General features: G+C 47.6%; 2 protein-coding genes and 2 long non-coding RNA genes across 6 annotated transcripts in view; 2 read left to right on the top strand and 2 right to left on the bottom strand.

Moving 5' to 3' along the window:
* Positions 1 to 7,982, bottom strand: part of RAVER2 (ribonucleoprotein, PTB binding 2) — a 33,749-nt gene extending 25,767 nt beyond the window's left edge. For all 3 annotated transcript variants that reach the window (XM_068199018.1, XM_068199016.1, XM_068199019.1), the window contains exon 1: positions 7,704 to 7,982. In XM_068199018.1, coding sequence (XP_068055119.1) covers positions 7,704 to 7,859 — 156 coding nt within the window. In that variant the 5' untranslated portion in view covers positions 7,860 to 7,982. The remainder of the gene's footprint in view (positions 1 to 7,703) is intronic.
* Positions 1 to 20,245, top strand: part of LOC137478891 (uncharacterized) — a 369,499-nt gene that overhangs the window by 167,151 nt on the left and 182,103 nt on the right. The window lies entirely within an intron of this gene.
* On the top strand, positions 10,673 to 19,256 carry LOC137478851 (uncharacterized). The gene is made up of 4 exons (XR_011001852.1): positions 10,673 to 11,437; positions 11,921 to 18,467; positions 18,941 to 19,058; positions 19,133 to 19,256. It is a non-coding gene; the product is annotated as an uncharacterized lncRNA (long non-coding RNA).
* Positions 18,926 to 20,245, bottom strand: part of CACHD1 (cache domain containing 1) — an 86,156-nt gene continuing 84,836 nt past the window's right edge. The window contains exon 27 of the mRNA XM_068198958.1: positions 18,926 to 19,389. Within this exon, the coding sequence (XP_068055059.1) occupies positions 19,151 to 19,389 (239 nt within the window). The 3' untranslated portion in view covers positions 18,926 to 19,150. The remainder of the gene's footprint in view (positions 19,390 to 20,245) is intronic.

Genomic DNA, 20,245 nt, shown 5'->3' with positions numbered 1-20,245 from the left:
ATGTAAGCACAGGGATGTTTCCGTGAGAACGGCAGAAACAAACAGCGGCCGCCTGTTCCCACTGCCGCAGCTCGTTCCTGCTGCGGTGTGTGGTTTGGATTGTAATTCGGTCCTAGTAGTCAGATTTATAACCCCCCATTTTGTATTGTTATGGCATATTTTATTCTCAATGGATTGTTCCTTTCCCCTGTATTGTTAGTTTTGCCCTAGGTGTCCCTCTCCCCAAAGACCTGCCCTTTTGTCCCCTGTTCCTCCTCCCACTGAATGTCATTCCCTTCCCATGCCTGCCCCTTCCCCTAGAAACTTCCCTATCAATTTTGCATCCTTCGAGGCCCCATTGGTCTGTTTAAGCTGTTCTCCTCCCCTGCAATCCCCTCTTGGTTTAAACACTGAATCCCTGCCTTGTGCTCCTCCCCAGGTTTCTCCCAATTGGTTACAGACTGTACAAGTTGATGTGTGGTGTGTGTTTCTGTCCCTCACCCTCCTGGGAATGAACACCAGTGGAAAACATACAGAAGACCTCTCCCTGTTCCTTGTCCCTGCCCTGGACACAGTCCAGGCGTGCTGCAGAGCAGCTGTGCCCTAGAGCCACACCCCAGACTGAACAGTGATCTGGGGGTGCCCCACTCTCGCTGACGGTGTCGGGAGCCGGTCGGGCCAGAGAAATCCGGCACCGCGGCAGTTCCCATTGCCGGCGTTCTCCCGGCCCTGCTCCGGGGAGCTCCTGCACCCCAGCCCCTGAGAGAGGGAGCCAACTCTGAGCACAGCCCTCAAATCGAGCTGTAGTAAAGCAGGAGTAAACTCAGAGTGGTGCCACATCTGAGCAGCGGCTGCCAGCCCTGGTGCCACCATCCTGTCCGTGCTCCAACATCCGCATCCCAACATTGTGGTGACAAAACTGCTCCTACTAAAGGGCTTTTCCCTCCTTAATAAATCTATTAATCTGCTGATCTACAAAAAGTGACTGACAGCTCCCACAGTAATCTTCATTTACCTGCATCCTATTAAACACAGGACATTAAACACCCTATAATGTTTACCAACACGCTGAAGGCTTGAGTGTCACACATTGGACAAAGAAGATTTTGACAACAAAAATGTTAAGCAGTTCTATCTGATCCCTTCCAACCCAAACCATTCCAGGATTTTATGCTCCTGGAGCAGAAATATAACAAATAAAGCATAGCCACTCTACAACCCCTTAAAGCTTTAAAAGCAGGTAATCTTGTCATCAATACGAATTAAAACTGTAACTAGGAAATAATAAGTCATATATGCAAATTAGCAGGAAAAGCAAAACCAAATCTAATAAAGGGAGTTTAAGATAAATCACTCTTTATCCTTTAAAAAAGTGTATTATTTACTACTGTAAATGTGGTCTTGAAATACTTCAGTTCTTGCCCTGTCCTCTCTTGGGTAGAAAAACTGGCAACCTTAGTTTTCAGGACTTACTATCAGTTTGAGACTTGCACCTCTGAGACAGAAAGAATTCCTTAGAGAGGATCTTTGTGTTTAATACCTGCATTGTTTTAAACACAAATGAGACAGGGACTCATTCACAGGCATATGTATCAAGTTAGTAAAGCTCAGTGGTTGATTTCCAATAAAAGCAGCTTTTCCTACCCAGACTCTCACAGTGCAAGGGGAAAAAATATCCAAGTAATTCTCAGTACTCACCTGGAACAATACATAAGATATATATAATAATGTATATATAGCACACCAAACTCAAGCACGGCTCTCTCTCTGGATGTAAAACTAGACTTGATATTAAATGTTGTAATTGTGCTATTCTGGCAACAGAATATTTAACAATTCTAAGGGTGCCTGGCCAGATGTCTGCAGTGAGCTTTAGGGAAGTCTCCAATATAAACACTCTCCAAGCCTGGTCTATAACTTGGCTCTCACTGAGCAGCTGAAGGCCTGAACTTCACATGAATATCCTTGAAATGGGAATCAATTAAGTTTGAAGTAGTTACTTGGCTAAGCAAGAAGTTTTAAATCATCTCACAGCTGAAAAAGGCTTTGTTCCATTTCTGCAGGCAGGACAGAAAAAAGAGAACTTCTCAGAAAAAAAAGCTTTACATTTACAAAATGATATAATGGGGTGTTCATTTGATTCAGATTTTAGACTGCTAAATATTTGAGCTCGTGACATGACACATGGATTTCACTGCAGATAGTAAATAAATAAGTAGTAAAAAAGAGAATATTGACACAGTTTAAATAATATGTTAGTAAGGGGAACACCCAGAGCTCTGCTGGAGAGCAAGTGCAGCACTCAGCACCAACAAGGGGGTTAATAAAAAAACAAAAGGACTGATGCAAAGTGCAGTCCTCCATCTCCTGATCAGAGAGGTAGGAGGGCCTCCACATTTCATTAACTGCTGGATAAATCCCCCTAAGAAGTAACATTTCAGACAGACTGGGCTCACCACACCTCTTCCCTCCCAGCTTCCACGTGGTTTTCAGCGCTGCCTTAAGTAAGTTCTCAGAGGAGCAAAGCTGGAGGATCAGGGTGAGATGTTGACCTGCCAGGAACAGCGAGCACTGAGGTGTGTCCCAAAGCTCCTGCTCAGCTCATTCCCTCTTCATTTCCACAATCCCAAACTAGGAAACCTGAAATGGATTCAAGCCTGTCATTCCAGGCCATAAACTGCTTTTGGGGCAAACCTTTGTGTTTGGGAATTGATTCTCACTTTTGTAAGATCAGAGCCCTCAAAGATCTTTAGTGATCACACCTTATTCGAGGACGTGTGGTGGCTGGAGAAATGCGGCCGTATTTTATTAATGCAGTATTTGACAGCTGTTAAATGTAAGTAATGTAAGAAAATGTGAAGACAGGAAAACAACAAATTCTCAGTGGAATGAAAAACTTTTTCCTCTGATCTTCCAGAGACTTTTGGGAGTGTTGGTAAGAGGATCTTTATGGGACTGGAAATCAATTCCATCATCCTGGGTATACTGGGTGGTGTGAGAGCTAAATGAAAGAGGGAAAAGACATAGAAAAAGGTAACTTGGGAGAGCAAGAGCTCAAAGCAAAAGAAAAGTAATGAAGAAAATTTTAAAATGTCCATCTTAAGGCATGAGAGCTGCTCCCTCTCCACAACGTGCCTTTCATGTTCAGGCAGTGTGACAGAGGAGGAATGAAAACACAAAGGCCCTTCTACTTAAAGGTCTGGCATCCAACAGATTGGAGAGAGCACTTCCTCAAATCATCACACCTCATTAGGGGCTTTCCATCTAACGAGGAAAATTACGGCTAATCCAGGGAGAAAGGGGAAAAAATGCCACAACCCCACCAGAAACAGCACCACGCTAAGTAGGGATTTGGCTTTTGATCAGGAACAGACAGCAGAGAAAAAACTGAATGGGTCCACCAGGTTCCAAAATACCAATAAATCCCTGTCCCAGGTGGACCGCACCAACACCTCAGTGTTTCATTGTTCTCTGGATTCTGTCCCTCCCCAGGAGAACCACAGGGTGTTAAAATAATGAACCAGCCGTACTCTGCTGCATGTCCTGCATTAAAGTAGAGCGTCCCCTCCACCAGGTTTATTTTGTAGAACTGTGACATGGTGGCACTTAGGGATAATCAACCCAAAAATGGTTGGGAGCAAGTGCATCTTCCACAGCATCTTCTCTGATCTGCAAAAAGGGGAAGCAAAAAGCCAACAGCTGTTGCTGGGCAGCTGATCTTGGCACAGAACACTGGAGATTTGGCTACTAATCTCAGTAATGATGAGCAAAAAAAGATAAATAACTCAAGGCTAATCTTCCCAGCAGGAACTCCATGGGACAGGAACTCGTATCCCAGATCAGTCTGCTGATGGTGTCCCAGTGATGCCCCTATGGAAGTTCATCAGCCATAAATAAGGAGCCGCTAACAGTGAAAAAACAACAAATTGGGGGAAACCAAAATCAATTATTCTTACCCACTGGGGTAACTACAGAAAAAAAGGAAAAGAAACAGAAGCTGACACAATTTTCCTGGTTTGGGATGAGACAGAATTAATTTTGTTCTTACTGGTTCAATGCTGTGTTTGACTTTAGGATGAGACTAATGTTGGGATGTTTCAGTTGTTGCCAAGCACAGCTTGCTCTGAGCCGAGGATTTGCCAGTTTTCCATGCACAGGTGCATGGAATGGCAGGAGGGAGCAGAGCCAGGACAGCCAAAGGGATGCTCCACACCAAGGAATGCCATGCCCAGTACATAAACTGGGAGCAGCTGGCATCAGTCAGTGGGTGCTGAGCAACTCTACTGGGCATCACTTGTTTCTCTTGGCTTTAATTCCTTCTTATTACAATTAACATTAGTTTTATTAGTCTTATATTCATTTTAGGTATGTTTTACTTTGCTTCAATAATTAAACTGTTCTTAACTCCTGAGCTTTAGTTTTCCCCTGATTCTCCTCAGCACCAGAGCAGCGAAGAAGTGAAAAAGTGGCTGTGTGGTGCTTGTTTGCTGGCTGGGATAAAACCATTACAAGCTCAGAATAAAATTTCCTGTTCAACTTCACTTCCATTCTGGTCATCCTGAAGTACTTGGCATCTCTTTACCAGAAAAGGACAGGAAGGTGTTATTTCCTTCCCTCCCTCTGCTCAGAGCAGTCCTCCTCCTCCATAGCACTGGGAACAGTTTTAGGATTGCTCCAAGGACCTTCTGGTTGCAATCTTTGCTCTCACAACATCCCAGGGGACCGTGCTCCTGGCTGCTGGAATGGATGGTGGATCAGGGATGTGGCTCAGGGAGATGCACACACAACAAGGCAACCCAAGAGATGCCTGATCCACTGCCAAGCAGATCACGATGAAAGCAATCACTACAACCACGCTCACTTTTAAGTCTCTTGGCAAAGACTGTCCCTGCAAACATCAGCCTGACCGCAGCACCACATCAGAGGCTGTTAATGCTACAAGAACAGACCCACTATCTGCTGCTCTTCAAAAGGACTGACACCGAGGGGATGATCTTACTGCAGAACACCCCACATCACTGCCCTGCCCTATGCAGCCATTAAATGACTGCTCTGAGAGCACAGGACACTTCCCCACTCTGGCACGAAGAACTGGAACGGCAGGAGTGGGATCTGCCAAGGCTGCCGGAGCAGTGGATCGCTGCTCCAAGCACGTACCCCAGGGAAGCTCCACCGAGAAACAGGGAAGCCTCTCGTGATCCTGCTCCAGCCCCAGTACTGAATTCTGCCTTTAAGGCACAGTCACTGGTACAGATAGCAAAGATCTGGAGATTTACAGAGGCCGGCAAGAGCCTGTGGCCATCTCTAGGTCATTATCACACCACACGTGTGGTATTGTGCTGGAGGAATCCCATGAGGATGAATTTGGGGAACTACCTGGCAACTCTGGAAGAGTTCAACATCCACTGACTCGCCAGCTGAACAGTAAATGGAGACTCTGCCTTCAAGAACAGGGAAGATGTAAATTGTTTACTACAGATCTGCCACAAAAAAAAAACCCTTTCTCCGTGGCTGTAGTGAGAGAATTGCCTGAAGAAACACTGATCCTGCAGGCATCTATTTGTAGGGTGAGCTCTGATGTCTGAACCTGTTTCTGGTTCAGAAACCTCATGGCCAAGGGACATTTCTTCTGTGACCTCAAGGGAAATTTATTTTTTTAATTTAGTTTAACACAGGTGGGGCTCCAAAGGTAATTGAAGATTACAAGTACAATAATAAAGTTAATATGTAGCTACAACTGGCAGAGGATTTATATTCGTTACATAACTTCATATTAATAAAATAAGCTTTTTCCTACTTTTGTGACAAAACTGAGCATCTCCACCAATCTCTCTATCAGCAAAACAGTCATTTTTCACTTCAAAACTGTTTTGGTAAATCTTGGCCTCACTCAGCAACAAATGGCAGCAAAGCCAACACCCCAACGCTTAGAGATGAATAGTTACATTTATGAAAACCTATTTTGGAAGACTTGGCTGCATTTCAGTGATGTTCATCTCTCTCTTGACAGTGAATAAAACTGGCCAGGTCAGAAACAGTTGATCTGATTTTACTTGGCTTGCCAGTTACTGCAAGGAGAAAACAGAAGACAAACCCGTGTTTACCACGGGTGTTAACTGGCAACAAGAAATGTTAAATTTCGTAGTAATTTTGGAACCATATCACAGCCAAATACACAGGTAGACTTAACATGCCTGACCACAAACACGCTTCTTTCCAAAACTGCTCCAGGACACAAACTTTCTCTCTATAGCACAATTCTTCTGCCTTTGTTGCCACCACCAGCAGCTCATCACTGTTAAAAATAAAAATGACAGTTTGTAAAGTGCATTTTAGGATCTGTACATGGTGTTCAGGGCAACATTAGAACCTGACACACAGGAGAAAAAGGCATCTAAGCGCTACTTGTAAGGCATCAAAACAAAAAGGCAAACTTCCAGAAGACTCCGTGGCTGCCAAACTTCACCTTAATGTTGGTATTTCCCTGTAAGCACACATCGGCCGAACCTGAAGGGTTCCACAGAGGTGAATCCCCACATGGGAGCTCATGAAAGGCCGGCAGCGGGGGCAAGGGACACACCCGGAGTGTCCGAGAGTGCTCCTGTCCTGGCCATCCACGGCGAGCATCTGGTGACACACCAGCAAAGCTCTCTCTGTCAACACTGCCGCTTCATCAAGAGAGGAAGATTAGCAGCGGTCACCAAGCTGCGAGTTTGCTATAGATCAGGCTGCTATAAACAGAGGTGCCTAAAGCACCCTAACAAAGCTGTCAGCTCTAAACTTTTAACCTGCTAGAGCAGGGCCAGACACACCGAGAGAGAACAAAACAGCCAGAAGTGCAGCGGCCAGCTGGGCGCTGCGGCTCGGATTACTGCGAGCGCCGAAAGAGCCTCTCCAGAATGAACAGTCGCCTTTTTGTGCCGGAGGTATGCAGAAATTGAGAGTCTGCACGTGCTGCTCTTACCCGCAGGTAGTAAAACCACCTGTGCTGCAGAGAGGGGGGGAGGCAGACCAGGAGCAGAGCAGAACAAAAGGCGCAGTTACTTTCTTTTTTTTTTTTTTTTTTTTTTTAATACTCGTGCATCAAGTTGTGTGCTCGGAGCTGGTGAAGTGACTGTGCAGCTAAATCACCTCAGCATCTGACTCACGGCACTCGGTTGAAGAGTTCAGCGATCATCGCCTACCAACAGCAGCAATTTGAGCGGAATTTTCCTAAACCACCGTCAGACTGCGGAAAACCGCTTTCCCTCTCTGCGTCTGGCTCACCTCACAATAAAAATGAAAAAAAAAAAAAAAGCGAGTCTGGGAGCTTTTCCAGCCAGATTTCGCACCGCAAGCGGCAGCGCTGCAGTGCCCTACCTGCGCGCACACAGGTGCCGCCTCTCCGGCGGCGCTCCCGTTACCCGCTCACCCCACACCGAGCCCCGCTCGCTCCCTCACGCCGCGGGCCGCGACCCCGGCGCTCCCCGGGGAGCGCTGCGCGGCCAGCCCGGCGTGGCCCCCGGGGAGGGCGGGGACCCGCTCTCCGCAGGTAACAAAGCCGCCCCACACGGCCGGCGCCGTGAGGGGCAGCTCTGGGGGGAGGCAGCGCCCCGCGGCCGCCGAGCCCCGCGGGGCACCCGCGGCCGCTCCGCGCCTCCCTCCCCGCTGCCGGCCCCCGCCTGAGGCGCGGGCGGGAGCGCGCCACGCCGCCGGGCGGCTGCGGGCAGCGCTGGCGGCCGTACCTGGCTGCTGCTCTCGGCCGGCAGGTTCCGCAGCAGGATCTTGCGGCGGTTGCCCAGCTCGCGGCGGGTGCTCGCCAGCCGCCTCGCCACCTCCTCGGCGCTCAGCGGCGGCGGCTCCGCGGGCAGCGCCGCGCCGCGCTCGGCTCCCGCCGCCATCTTGCAGCGCGCCGGGGAGCGCGGGGGGGAGCGCGGCGCCGGGGCCGCCCCCGCCCTGCCCCGCCCGGGGCAGCCGGAGGGAGCCCCCGGGCGCGGCCCCTCACGGCCGCCAGACCCCGGCCCGCGGAGCAGGCTCGGGCCGGGCTCGGCGCTGCCCGTGACGGAGCTCCAGGGCGTGTGCGGGATGAGCGGGAACGCAGCGGCAGATTCACAGAACGGGTCCAAGCTCTCTGCTCAGGCAGGGGACATCCCAGAGCACATGGCACGGGACTGTGTCCGGACAGGTCTGGAGTCTCCCCAGTGAGGAGACTCCAGAGCCTCTCTGGACAGTCTATCACCCGCACAGTGAAGAAATTCTGCCTCCTGCCCAGGGGAACTCCCTGGAATGGGCTCCTGCCCGCTCCTCTGGTACCATCACTGGGCCCCGGAGCAGAGCCTGGGCCCTGCTCTGCCCCTCCCTGCACCCAGGGACAGACTGGGACAGACTGGGAGAGCCAGGGACACCCAGGGACACCCAGGGACACACAGGAGCACCCAGGGACACACAGGGACACCCAGGGACACACAGGGACACCCAGGGCTGAGGCCCCTCTCACTGGGGCTCCTCTCCAGGCTGAGCAGCCCCAGTTCCCTCAGCCTCTCCTGGGCACCGAGATGCTCCAGGCCCTTGCTCAGCTCCAGGAGCTCCTGTCCCTGCTGTGCTGAGGATCCAGAGCTGGACACAGCACCCAGAGGTGCCTCCAGGGCTGGGCACAGGGCAGGATCACCCCTGAGCTGCTGGATCTGTATCCAGGGAAGGTGGCAGTGATGGGGATTTGGGGAATGATTGCTGCTGCGTGAGGAAAAGCGACGGTGCCCTGGCCTTGGCTTCCATCGGGATGGATCCTGGGGCAGTTCCCCTCACAAGAGAGCCCCAGCTGTTCTCCAGGATCAGCCCTGAGCTGCTGGATCTGTATCCAGGGAAGGTGGCAGTGATGGGGATTTGGGGAATGATTGCTGCTGGGTGAGGAAGAGCGACGGTGCCCTGGCCTTGGCTTCCATCGGGATGGATCCTGGGGCAATTCCCCTCACAAGAGAGCCCCAGCTGTTCTCCAGGATCATCCCTGACCTGCTGGATCTGTATCCAGGGAAGGTGGCAGTGATGGGGATTTGGGGAATGATTGCTGATGCGTGAGGAAAAGCGACGGTGCCCTGGCCTTGGCTTCCATCAGGATGGATCCTGGGGCAGTTCCCCTCACAAGAGAGCCCCAGCTGTTCTCCAGGATCAGCCCTGACCTGCTGGGAATGCTCCCCCTGAAGATCCTCCTGAAGGTTCCGCTGGGACACTGCTGGCTCAGGGACTGCTCGTGTTCCACCAGCACCTTCAGGCCCTTCTCACTTCATCCCCTCAGTAAGCCATCTCCAGACAGATTTTTGGGAAGGATTTGAGTGCTCTGGAGAAGAGTTGGCGCTCTCTCGTGAGGGGAATTGCCCCAGGATCCATCCTGATGGAAACCAAGGCCAGGGCACCGTCGCTCTTCCTCACGCAGCAGCAATCATTCCCCAAATCCCCATCACTGCCACCTTCCCTGGATCCACTGGGAGAGGCCGAAATACGGAACAGCAACAAAATACAGCCGATCCCATAGAATCAGTCAGGCTGGGAAAGTGAAAAGTTAATTTAGTGGGAAATTCTGAAATACGGAACAGCAACAAAATACAGCCGATCCCACAGAATCAGTCAGGCTGGGAAAGTGAAAAGTTAATTTAGTGGGAAATTCTGAAATACGGAACAGCAACAAAATACAGCCGATCCCACAGAAGCAGTCAGGCTGGGAAAGTGAAAAGTTAGTTGAGTGGGAAATTCTGAAATACGGAACAGCAACAAAGTAAAGGCGATCCCACAGAATCAGTCAGGCTGGGAAAGTGAAAAGTTAATTTAGTGGGAAATTCTGAAATACGGAACAGCAACAAAATACAGCCGATCCCACAGAAGCAGTTAGGATGGGAAAGACCTCAGCTCATCGAGTCCAGCCTGTAATCCCAAGTGAACCCACGAGCTCCACTGGAGATCAGCAGGCACAATGGCCCCGAGTGGTCTTGTCCCAGTTTTATTCCTCATCAAACTAGGTAAAATCCATGCAAATGGGGAAACCAGCACCTGGCTCCTGCGCTGGTGACACGGGGGACAGGCACAGGGCTGTGACCTGCTGTAAAAAGGAGCCAGCATCACTACAGAAGGACAGTATTTCATGGAATCACTGTAAAATAAATTTCCCCTCCCATGAAGTCTCTGTCCGTAAAAACACTTCACTCACTCAGCACCCATTTTAAAACATAAAACAGGTTGTTCTTTTGGAAAATCCATTTTCCCTCTAGCATAGTTCCTTGCAATGTCATCTACAACACAGTAAATTTAGCTCTTAACGTTGTCATCACTGCTATAAATGAGTGAAGAATAATTTAAATATTTGTGGCCATTTTTAGACACGAGGCCAGCCACAAGGAACAAGCAAAAGAGAACCCAAACCTGGAACATAAAGAGTCTTAAAAAGGAAATTGGAAGAACAGCTGGACTTAAATTGGGTGTATGTGGCAATTCTTATCAAGAAAATCTAATTGTGATGGATAATTCTTGACAAGGTTCAAGTTGCCATTTTAATTATCAGTTACAGATTTAAAAACTCCACTAAATAAATTATTTTAGAAATTTTGCTTTAGCACAAACAAAAACAAGTTCAGAACACAAAGTATCTTGGACTTTCTTTACTTCTAAAATGAATTTTAAAACCACAGTAATCAGACGGATTTTTGGTTTATTATTTAAAAACTGACAGCTCCCTTCAAGGTCTTCCTTTTCCCTATTTTTTTCTCAAACAGGTAATATTCCTCCTTTTCCAATATTTGCATTATTTTTAATAAATAAAATCATTGGAAATGAGAGGTGTGAAGGGTTCATAGATCATGGGATGTAAATAATTCTGGGATCATGAAAAAGGAACACTTTTCTCCTAGGAATACTGAAACATGAAATATCTCCTCAAAAACTATCACTAGATCAAGCTATTACAGCAGAAATTATGGATCTGCTCAAACATCATGAAATGTGGTGATGCTGATGAAGGAATTCAAGCAGAGTAATTAATTTTACCATTGATTTTCTAGTTTGAAGGTGGACACTGCTTCACCTGTAACCAGTGCTCATTAATTCTACCTACAGCAATTACCTCTTCAAAAATTGCCCTTTTTTTGGTCACTTTTGATGGGCTGAAGGTGTCCCTGAATTTAAGTCATTCAGATTTAAAGTGCATTGCTGAAAGAATTCAGAAGTGAATAGTTTGGTATTAATGGCACAAACAAAGTTCCTGTAGTAAACAGTTCCAGAGAAACTCGAGAAAAGAGGAACAAATTCAGAGAATATAGAAAATATCAGAGAAATATACTTTTTTTTTTCTTGGTTAGGGATAGATATTTAAAATCGTGTATTTTGTAGGTTAAAGTATTCACCTTTTCCCCCCAGTGTTCATGTCCAGGTGATGTCAGCCTCCCAAAAAAAGAGCTGTTCCAGGAGGAAGAGGATGCTGAGCCAAGGCATGCAGGTATTTCCTTAAGGAATTTCCTCCTGTTGATTACAGTTTTCCATGAAATATTTATATGAATTTGACTCCTTTTCTGGAGCTTCCAAACCAAACCCTCCACGTTTCTGCTTTGAATCAAACAGTTTCCCACTTTCTAAAATACTTTCATTGGATTTCAATACTGCTGCAGAAGCAAAAAAATATTATTAAACAAAATCTATTATTAAAAAATAGAACAGTCCAGTGTAACTTCAGTTGTGCTGCTGCCCTGATGCTGTCACACTGACAAACCACCTTGCAATAATTTAATTTAGTTCATTAAATTCCCTGCTAATTAAGAGTAATGTACCCAACCCAAGCAGTTGCATTTGTAGCTCTCCTAAAAAGATATATTTCCCTGTGCTTCTGCAGCTTTGAAGTCACACCAGCCATATATATTTTATAATTTTTATGGCATGAGTGTGAATTAGAATTGTTATTCCAAACATTCTTTTGGCATTACAGGTGCAGTCAGGCAAAATTGTCCAGGCTGGGCTGGTGGAAGGTGGAAGGACTGGAATGAAATGGGATTTAAGGTCCCTCCCAATACAAACCAGTCCAGGATTCTGGGATTTTCTGGGATTCTACATCCAAAAGCACAGACAAATTCAGATCTGCGCACATCAAGTGAAAGCCAAGACTGAGAGCATCTGTGGGACACAAGACCCACCTGATATTCCCAGGTATTTGAGCTCTTCAGGTAAGTGATGGCTTAATGAAAGAGAAATTAAACAGTTCAGCGTTTCCTGCAGGGGGACGTGGGACCCATCAGCTGCCGCACACTCCATCAGAATAACGGATTACCATCACACCTCATGTCACCCACACAAACAAAGCCATTCCCTTTTGTCCCTGCTCTTCCCGCTGCTCCTTTTGCTTCATTAAGACACTGAGATTTTGGATCCAAAGGTTGCAATTTCATTTTCAACACCAATAATTCATATGGTGATGATCACCCAGATCACCTCACAATACACACTGCATCCAAAATACACCAGAGGTGCCAAAAGGAGTTCCTTTATCCTTTTTTCCCCTACAAATTCCAATACTTTTGGCATTCTCAGTGCACCATTCCATGGCATGCCCAAACTCGGGATGTTTCTTTACTCCTGCTCTTCCATCCAGGCACAAAAACTCTCTGCCCAACATCTGAAGTGGAACCTGCTGCCTGTGAATTTGCTGCTCCCGACTTTGGGGATGATGGATTCTCTCAGGATCAGCCCGCTGAGCAGCTGCTCCTTGCTTCCACTCTTTAACTCAGTGGCCTGCAAATGAACAGTGAAAAGGTGGGAGAGTTCAGGGCTGTAACTTCCAGAGTGAGTAAATCCTGCAAGGAAATCATTACTGGCCTCTGCTGTCATGGGCTATTTTGGGACCTGTGGTCTCTGCAGCAGAATTTCAAACCTTTGTTGCCCCGTGCATCATTAGCAGATCTGTGTAGCTGTCTTTAAAGGCAGCAAAAAAAAAAAAAAAAAAAAAGAGTAAATACTGAACCCCACAAAGCAAAGCCAAGTTCTTGAATTGAATAATAACTGAGAACAAAGGAAAATGAGATCAAACAAACACAATTTTCAATAAATGGCCCAGATATTCACAGGGGAACCTCTGCAATACTTTCTCCTCAATCAATGCCCTGATTTAAATCACCATTCTTCCCACACAGGCTTTCTTTTTCCTCATTCAGCTTCAAATTTAGTCATTACTTATTGGAACCAAGTGCATTTTGGCAATTTTAGTATTAAAAAACATCCAAATGTTCCTTGGATTCCTGGCAATAGAAGGTCTAGCCCCACATTCTTACCAGGAATATTTTTATTGGCCAGCCCATGAATGTGCTGCAAATGGGAATTCCAAATAAATCAGTCTCAGATTCCCTAAAAGCACCAATTTTCTAGGAACTGGAAACTGATAGTGACAATTCACAGGGAATTACAAAATCATTTACCACCAAAAAAACACCAGGGAAATCATAATGCTGGGGGTGAAACCATTCCATAGGGTGAATCCATACATGTCCATTGCTGCTCCTTGGATCTGGCTAATTATAAACCTGGAGGAAATTTGCTGTGATTAACTGAGGAGCTGGGAGGGACTGGGAGGGAGCAGGCATGGGACCAGCGATTTGTTTGGAGAAGATAAACCAGTCCATGATTTCTCCCTGCCAGCAGAGCCTGCAATTTCCAGCACCCCCACAATATTTTGTCCTTAAAAACTTGTTACACACACAAAAAACTCGTTCAATGTGGAAAACTGGCCTAAAGGAGGGAACGCAAGAGAAACATTCCCAAAAAATTTATGAGGCTTTCAAATGTTCTGCTGTTCAGTTACAAAAGGTTTCCATAGGAACTGTCACCCAACGTGCTGTGCCTGATTTCTCCATGTTCAGAGTGAAAAAAATCCATCCCCTTCCTGTTTTCCAGGTTCCCTGACTAAGGTTTTTTGCCTTGTTTATGGAGATTTTCTTGGCTCAGCTGCAATAGAAATAAATGATTAAGGAGGTTTTTATTATTATTTTGCAGCAATTAGATCATGTTAATTACTCAACCTTTAATCCTGCATGTGATTTGCATGAATTATGCCAAGAGAATGGATATAGGGAGCAATTTTGTGGAAGTGACAGAATGTTGGAGAAGTGAAAAGAAGGATATTAAACTCTCTGACAGCATTCCCAGTTTTCTGCTGCTGGTGCCAGCCCAATTTCATTACCTTGGTGCAATGGAAGAGTTTTAAAATTGGAAAAATCCATCAGTGTTGGCCCAACTGGAAATCCCTGGCAGTCTGATGGTTCAACTGGATTTAAGGAAAGACCACCAGTTTTGTCAGGATCTTGCAGTTTTTCCTGCAAAGTGATTTTTTTTTTTTCCTGGTGAAAAGTGCCGACTTGGCAGTTTTGGGGGCTGTTCCCTTTCTCCATGGAACTGTTCCAGAGGCAGGTGAAGGTGGGCTGGAAGGATTCCTTCTGCCCTGTGCCCTTGGCCAGCAGATTCCCTTCCCTGCTGTCACTGCTGTTGTCCCAGGAGAGGCAATCCCAGCAGAGGACACTTGCTAGGGCACGGCTGACCTGGTGGATTTGCCAGCTCCAAAAACCTCCAAAAAACCAGAGCAAGCCAGGATTGCTCCTTCCCAGGGCAGCTCCCAGCACGGGAACGAGCCCAGGGATCATTTTTTCCACAGGATTTAGAGGAGGCCAATCTGAGCTGAAGAAAACCTCCAGATCCAAGACGTGTTCTGCCTCTGCCATCACATTCCCACCCTCTGCTCACAGCGTGGCTGTTCCACTGGGGTATCAGTGATCCCATGGGATCTTCTCCCGAGGAGGAACCAGCAGTGCTTCTGAGCAAGGGCTGGCACTCACCCCAGCTGTGTCTGGCACCTCACTAACGAGGCAGGGCTTGGAGAAGTTCACTCTTGGACTGCAGTGTCCAAATTCCACTGCAGCCTTGGCTCCAGGAACGCCAGCCCTTCTGGGCCAAGGTCCTTCCGTGCTCAGCGCAGAGCACAAAGCACAAAATCACCGCCTCTCATCAGCCCTAGGGCTGCCAGGCAGGAATATGAAATATTCCATGGCACTGATGTTCCTTTTTCCCTCTTAGGCTCCGTGGCAAAGGGGGGTTTGTACAGCAAAACAATCCAATGGTTCCTGAGTTAACTGCTGCAGGAATTAATATTCCAAACATCACTGACAGCCCAGAGCAGGCTCCTTTGAAAACCCCAGCCATAGCTGGGAATCTCTTTTACAAACAACTGAAATGGGCAGCCAAGAGCTGGGAACGCTGCAAATTCATCTTGGAACTCACCAACAGCCTTTTGGATTACCTGCACTCTCTTGGATCCAGGACTTTTGCATCCTAGTTTTTTCTCCTTTTCCATATTTGCTGCCAGCTTGCTCCCACAGTTTTTCCTCAGACAAATCCACTTTCTGTGCTCTTGCCCATTTCTGGGTCACTTGACAGAATAAAGCCTTTGAGAGATCTCCCTTTGCCCAGTTATAGTCACAAGTCCTGCTGCATGTGAACGTCTCCTGAATTCCCATCCATCCTCCCTTCCCTGCCCTTGCCAAGGGCTAGGATAACGATAATATTTCATGGCTTAAGTGGCCTTATAAAACGTTCATGACTAAATTGTACCAGGCTTTGCAAATCCCACTTTTTGGCCAGGAAATAGCATAAATAAATGTTTAAAAAAATCTTAATGCATTTTCAATCAATATATTCTGCCCACAGAAATGCTTCTCCATGATTCCTTGGATATAGGAAAATCCATACACTTAGCAGATCTCAAATACTCCAAGCATCGAGTCAATTTAAAATTCATGAACACAAATTAAAGGCGATGCTCATTTTCACTTTAAAATAACCTTTTTTTTGTTGTTGGGAGAATGAAAGAAAACCTACAGGAAATTAACACAACTAAGATGGGAAAATGAAATAAGTGGAAAATGAATGGCCATAAAGTCTTATCAGTTCTAGGGAAGGAGGATCCAGGGTTTAACTGCTCCTTTTATGATCTTGCTCCTCAGTCAATACAGTACAACAATGCTGGGGAGGGAAGGCCGTGGCAGAACTCAGGCAATAAAAGTGAAGAGCTCTCACGCAGCTCCTTACAAACCCCAATCACATCTCCATTATCAGCAGAGCATCCCATTTATTCCTGCTGGGACAAGGTCAGTGCCAGCCCTGGAAGCTGGGATTTGGCACACCTGGAAATCAGAGTTTTCCCTGTAATTATTTTTACCAGCAAGAGCTCGGGCTCTTCCCAACACTCCAAGTTAAGCAGGGCTGTGCAGACCCCTCAAATCAAGAACCATTTGTTCAGAGCAAACCAGGAAGAAGAAAAGAGATCCCAGAAGAAAAGGGAAGAAGCAGCAGCGAGGAGAAGCTCTTGAAAAGCTATTAAGGCAAAAGCTAAAGGGGTTTGATTGTTGGACTTCCAAGAGCTGTTCCAAGAGGTTCTGGAAGCTCCTGTGTTCCTGGCAGAGCTGCAAGAGAACCCTGCAAGTACCTTCTGCTGGCAGGGAAGGCGAGGAGCCACCAAAAATCCTCTCCCCTGAAGTAATACTGTAGTTCAAGCTGATGACTTTTTCCAGTGTACGTGGCTATTAATGATATTTCTGATACATTTTATCAAAAATTATTTGTCCCACGGTATCCAAGCACCAGCATGACTTTGGATTCCAAACTGGAAATGAATCCCAGCCTGGTTGATACCCAGGGCATCAGCTGCAGAGCTCTGAGAGCACAAAGCAGAGGCTCAGTGGATTCCTGCACTGCCTGCTCAGCAAAAAGCCCCCAGCAAATCCTGCACAAACACAGCACAGCAGCAAATCCAGAGCCACCGAGGCTTCAGGAGAGGATCAGGAAAATAAAACCCTTGAATTATTTCCTTTGGTGACTCTAAGCAGTGGCTGACCACTTCCAGAAATGATCATTTCCCAAATAATGACCAACCAGCTAAAAAAAGGCTTTAAAACTTCCATCAATACTGTCATTTACATTTAAAGTTTAAATTTCTCAAGGCTGTTGATAAAACTGGAGGAACTGGAGTGAATTTTCAGTCCTGTTCAGCCAGAGAAGGAAACTGAGGAAGAATCATTTCAGTGCAGCCACTTCTCCACAGGTCTACACTTATATACAGTTTATTTCACTAGAGATTTTAATTTTATACATAGTATAAAGGGATATCCTGGTATCACACATAGAGTTATTTTACTGTACTGTTTAAGAACCAATTTTTTACATAATACAGTATTAAGTACCATATTAATTAAAACAAGTGATTTTTTAAAAAAAACTACATATAAATGGATGTTTACCATATGCACAGTGCAAGAACGGCTTGATATCATTGTAATCACAAAATGTGAATCTAAAATACAACACTGTGATTGAAAACATATTGATAATTATGATGCCCTTTGTTGTAGACATTGATTAATCTTTGTTTGATTTACCAAGCAAGGTTAAGTTAAAATTCCAGACAAACAGCAGCAGCTTCTCATTATGGTTTCAAGGTTTCTTCCACAGTAACCCAAGTTTTACAAAACACTGGTTTATCCCTACTCGCGGTCCAAGGAAACAGAAGAATGGCACAGATTCCATTTGGGATTATCTGGTAACTAATGCTAAAGAAAAATTTTATTACTTCCACACAGGAATCCTTTAAGGATGAGTGAAGAGATAAAGACGGAGAAGTTTCTGGGCAGATTCTGGGCAGAATTCTCTGAATTTTAGTAACGGAGTACAGGATTTCTCCTCTGCAGATAGGAAGACAATACTGGAATAGAAATCAGGCTGTAATATTTACAGGAAACGAGTGTGGAAAAGAAAGCAATCCTAATGTAAACACCGAGGCAGAGAGGGCTTCTTCATTTTCCCTTTGCAGAGTGGGGCACTGGATGAAGGTCAGCTCCCAAGGAACAGCTGTTTTCCTGGGAAGAGCCCCTTCCCCAGCACAGAATGCACGTGGTACTCGTTGAGAATCCCTAACAGGTTTTCTCCCCTCCCTCCCCCCAAAGTTTCAAGTTCAATAAATAGTAGAAAAATAATCCTTTACTTAAAAATCTTGAGATGCATTGTCCCAGGTCCCGCAGAGCAACGTGGGCACCGGGAGCTTTCCACCTGCAGAGAAGCCAGCAGCCTTCCTGCTCTGTCTGGCACTTCTAGGCTCTCCAGCTGCAGATTCCTGCTCTTCCAGTTAAGGAAACCAAATCATCTCTGGCTCTTTAAGCTCTCTCTCTGCTCTTGGCTCAGCACAACAAACTCCAGCTGCTGGATGAACTCCCATCCCTGTTCCTGGAGGTCTAACGTGCCTCCTGCTCCATTTTTCTCCATGTTTTGGCAGGTCCATTCATCAAGCACATTTGCAGGCCAGAGCCAACCTTCCATTTGTAGAAAATGCAAAGCTCTGATGCCTCAGTTTGGTGGGGAAACCTGTGAGGTTGTCCCTGGGGAGCAGCACAGTCCCCGTGGCTCTGGAGTGGCATCTGTGGTGTCCTCAGTGCACGGTGCCAGCAGTCTGCAGGTGGTGGCCGTGGTGTCCTCAGTGCCACAGCCTGCAGGTGGTGGCCGTGCTGTCCTCAGTGCCACAGCCTGCAGGTGGTGGCCGTGCTGTCTCCAGTGCCACAGCCTGCAGGTGGTGGCCGTGGTGTCCTCAGTGCCACAGCCTGCAGGTGGTGGCCGTGCTGTCCTCAGTGCCACAGCCTGCAGGTGGTGGCCGTGGTGTCCTCAGTGTCACAGCCTGCAGGTGGTGGCCGTGGTGTCCCCACTGCCACAGCCTGCAGGTGGTGGCCGTGGTGTCCCCAATGCCACAGCCTGCAGGTGGTGGCCGTGGTGTCCCCAATGCCACAGCCTGCAGGTGGTGGCCGTGGTGTCCTCAGCACTCGGCATCCACGGTGTGCACGGTGACAGCGGCCTGCAGGTGGTGGCTCTGCTGTCCTCAGTGCCAGCAGCCTGCAGGTGGTGGCCGTGGTGTCCTCAGTGCCAGCAGCCTGCAGGTGGTGGCCGTGCTGTCCTCAGTGCCACAGCCTGCAGGTGGTGGCTGTGCTGTCCCCAGTGCCACAGCCTGCAGGTGGTGGCCGTGGTGTCCCCAGTGCCACAGCCTGCAGGTGGTGGCCGTGGTGTCCTCAGTGGCACAGCCTGCAGGTGGTGGCCGTGCTGTCCTCAGTGCCACAGCCTGCAGGTGGTGGCCGTGGTGTCCTCAGCACTCGGCATCCACGGTGTGCACGGTGACAGCGGCCTGCAGGTGGTGGCCGTGGTGCAGGGCGGGGTGGTGCAGCCGGTAGTGGTGGAATTTGTGGCTCAGCAGCGCTGCCGTCTGCGGGGGCGTGTCCAGCTCCAGGTCCTCGTCGTGGGTCCCCACGTCCACGCCGGCCGAGAGAGGGTCGTTATTGCAGGGGGGGTTCTCGCTGTCCTCCTGGGGGCTCATCGTGCTGTAGCCTGGGAATGAACAGCAGCAGTGAGCACAGCACGGCTGGATGCTCAGAATTCCCAGTGCTGGCTGGGCACCCTTTGTGGAATCAACACAGGGTGCTGAGAGAGGGAACAGAACTGTTTTCTTACTAGAACAAACCCCAACAGACTCCTCCTCTCCTCTAAGTCTAAGTTCTAAGTCTGTAACAGATCCCTTTCCCTGCCACCCAGAATTCCCAGGGCTGGCTGGGCACCTTTGTGGAATCACACAGGGTGCTGAGAGAGGGAGTAACACAAACTTCCTAACTAACAGAACAAACCCCAACAAACTCATGCTCCCCTCTAAGTCCTTACTGGATCCCTTTCCCTGCCATCACCTTTGGTTCAAAGCTTTGGGGACCTGTGGTTTGTGCCACTCCAAACAGTAACAGCACCCGCGTGTTCAACAGTTCGTAACAACAGATTTGCTGGTACTGATTTCAAACCAAAACATAAAAGACACCACCCCCAAAAGCTCTGTTAAGATATAACCTGGATTTATCCAAACCAGCTGTTACCAACCAGACCAGGCTGCAGGGCAAACAACTCCCCCTCAGCACTTCTGAATGCAAAACCAAATGAAATTTAACAGGAAAAGGATCTTGCTTTAATTGGAAATAAATCCTTCTCAAAAAACAAGGACTAAAGGCTGAGGAAGCACTGGTGCTCCTGAGCATCTCACTCAGGTTTTCAGCTGAAGACACCTAAAAGGAGGGTGGTAAAAATAGCAGCTGAGTCCCCAGAGCTGCCTCCCATTTCCCATGCTCTGAGTCATGGCTTGGAGCTGGTATGGAGGAATTGGGGAAGAAGCCTGGGCAGCCCTTTGAAGAAGATGGAATTACAG

Source organism: Anomalospiza imberbis, chromosome 9 (assembly GCF_031753505.1).
Source record: "Anomalospiza imberbis isolate Cuckoo-Finch-1a 21T00152 chromosome 9, ASM3175350v1, whole genome shotgun sequence".
NCBI classification, from domain to species: Eukaryota; Metazoa; Chordata; class Aves; order Passeriformes; family Viduidae; genus Anomalospiza; species Anomalospiza imberbis.
Note: the sequence above shows the minus strand (reverse complement) of the source record. Positions and strands in the feature narration are given on the sequence as shown.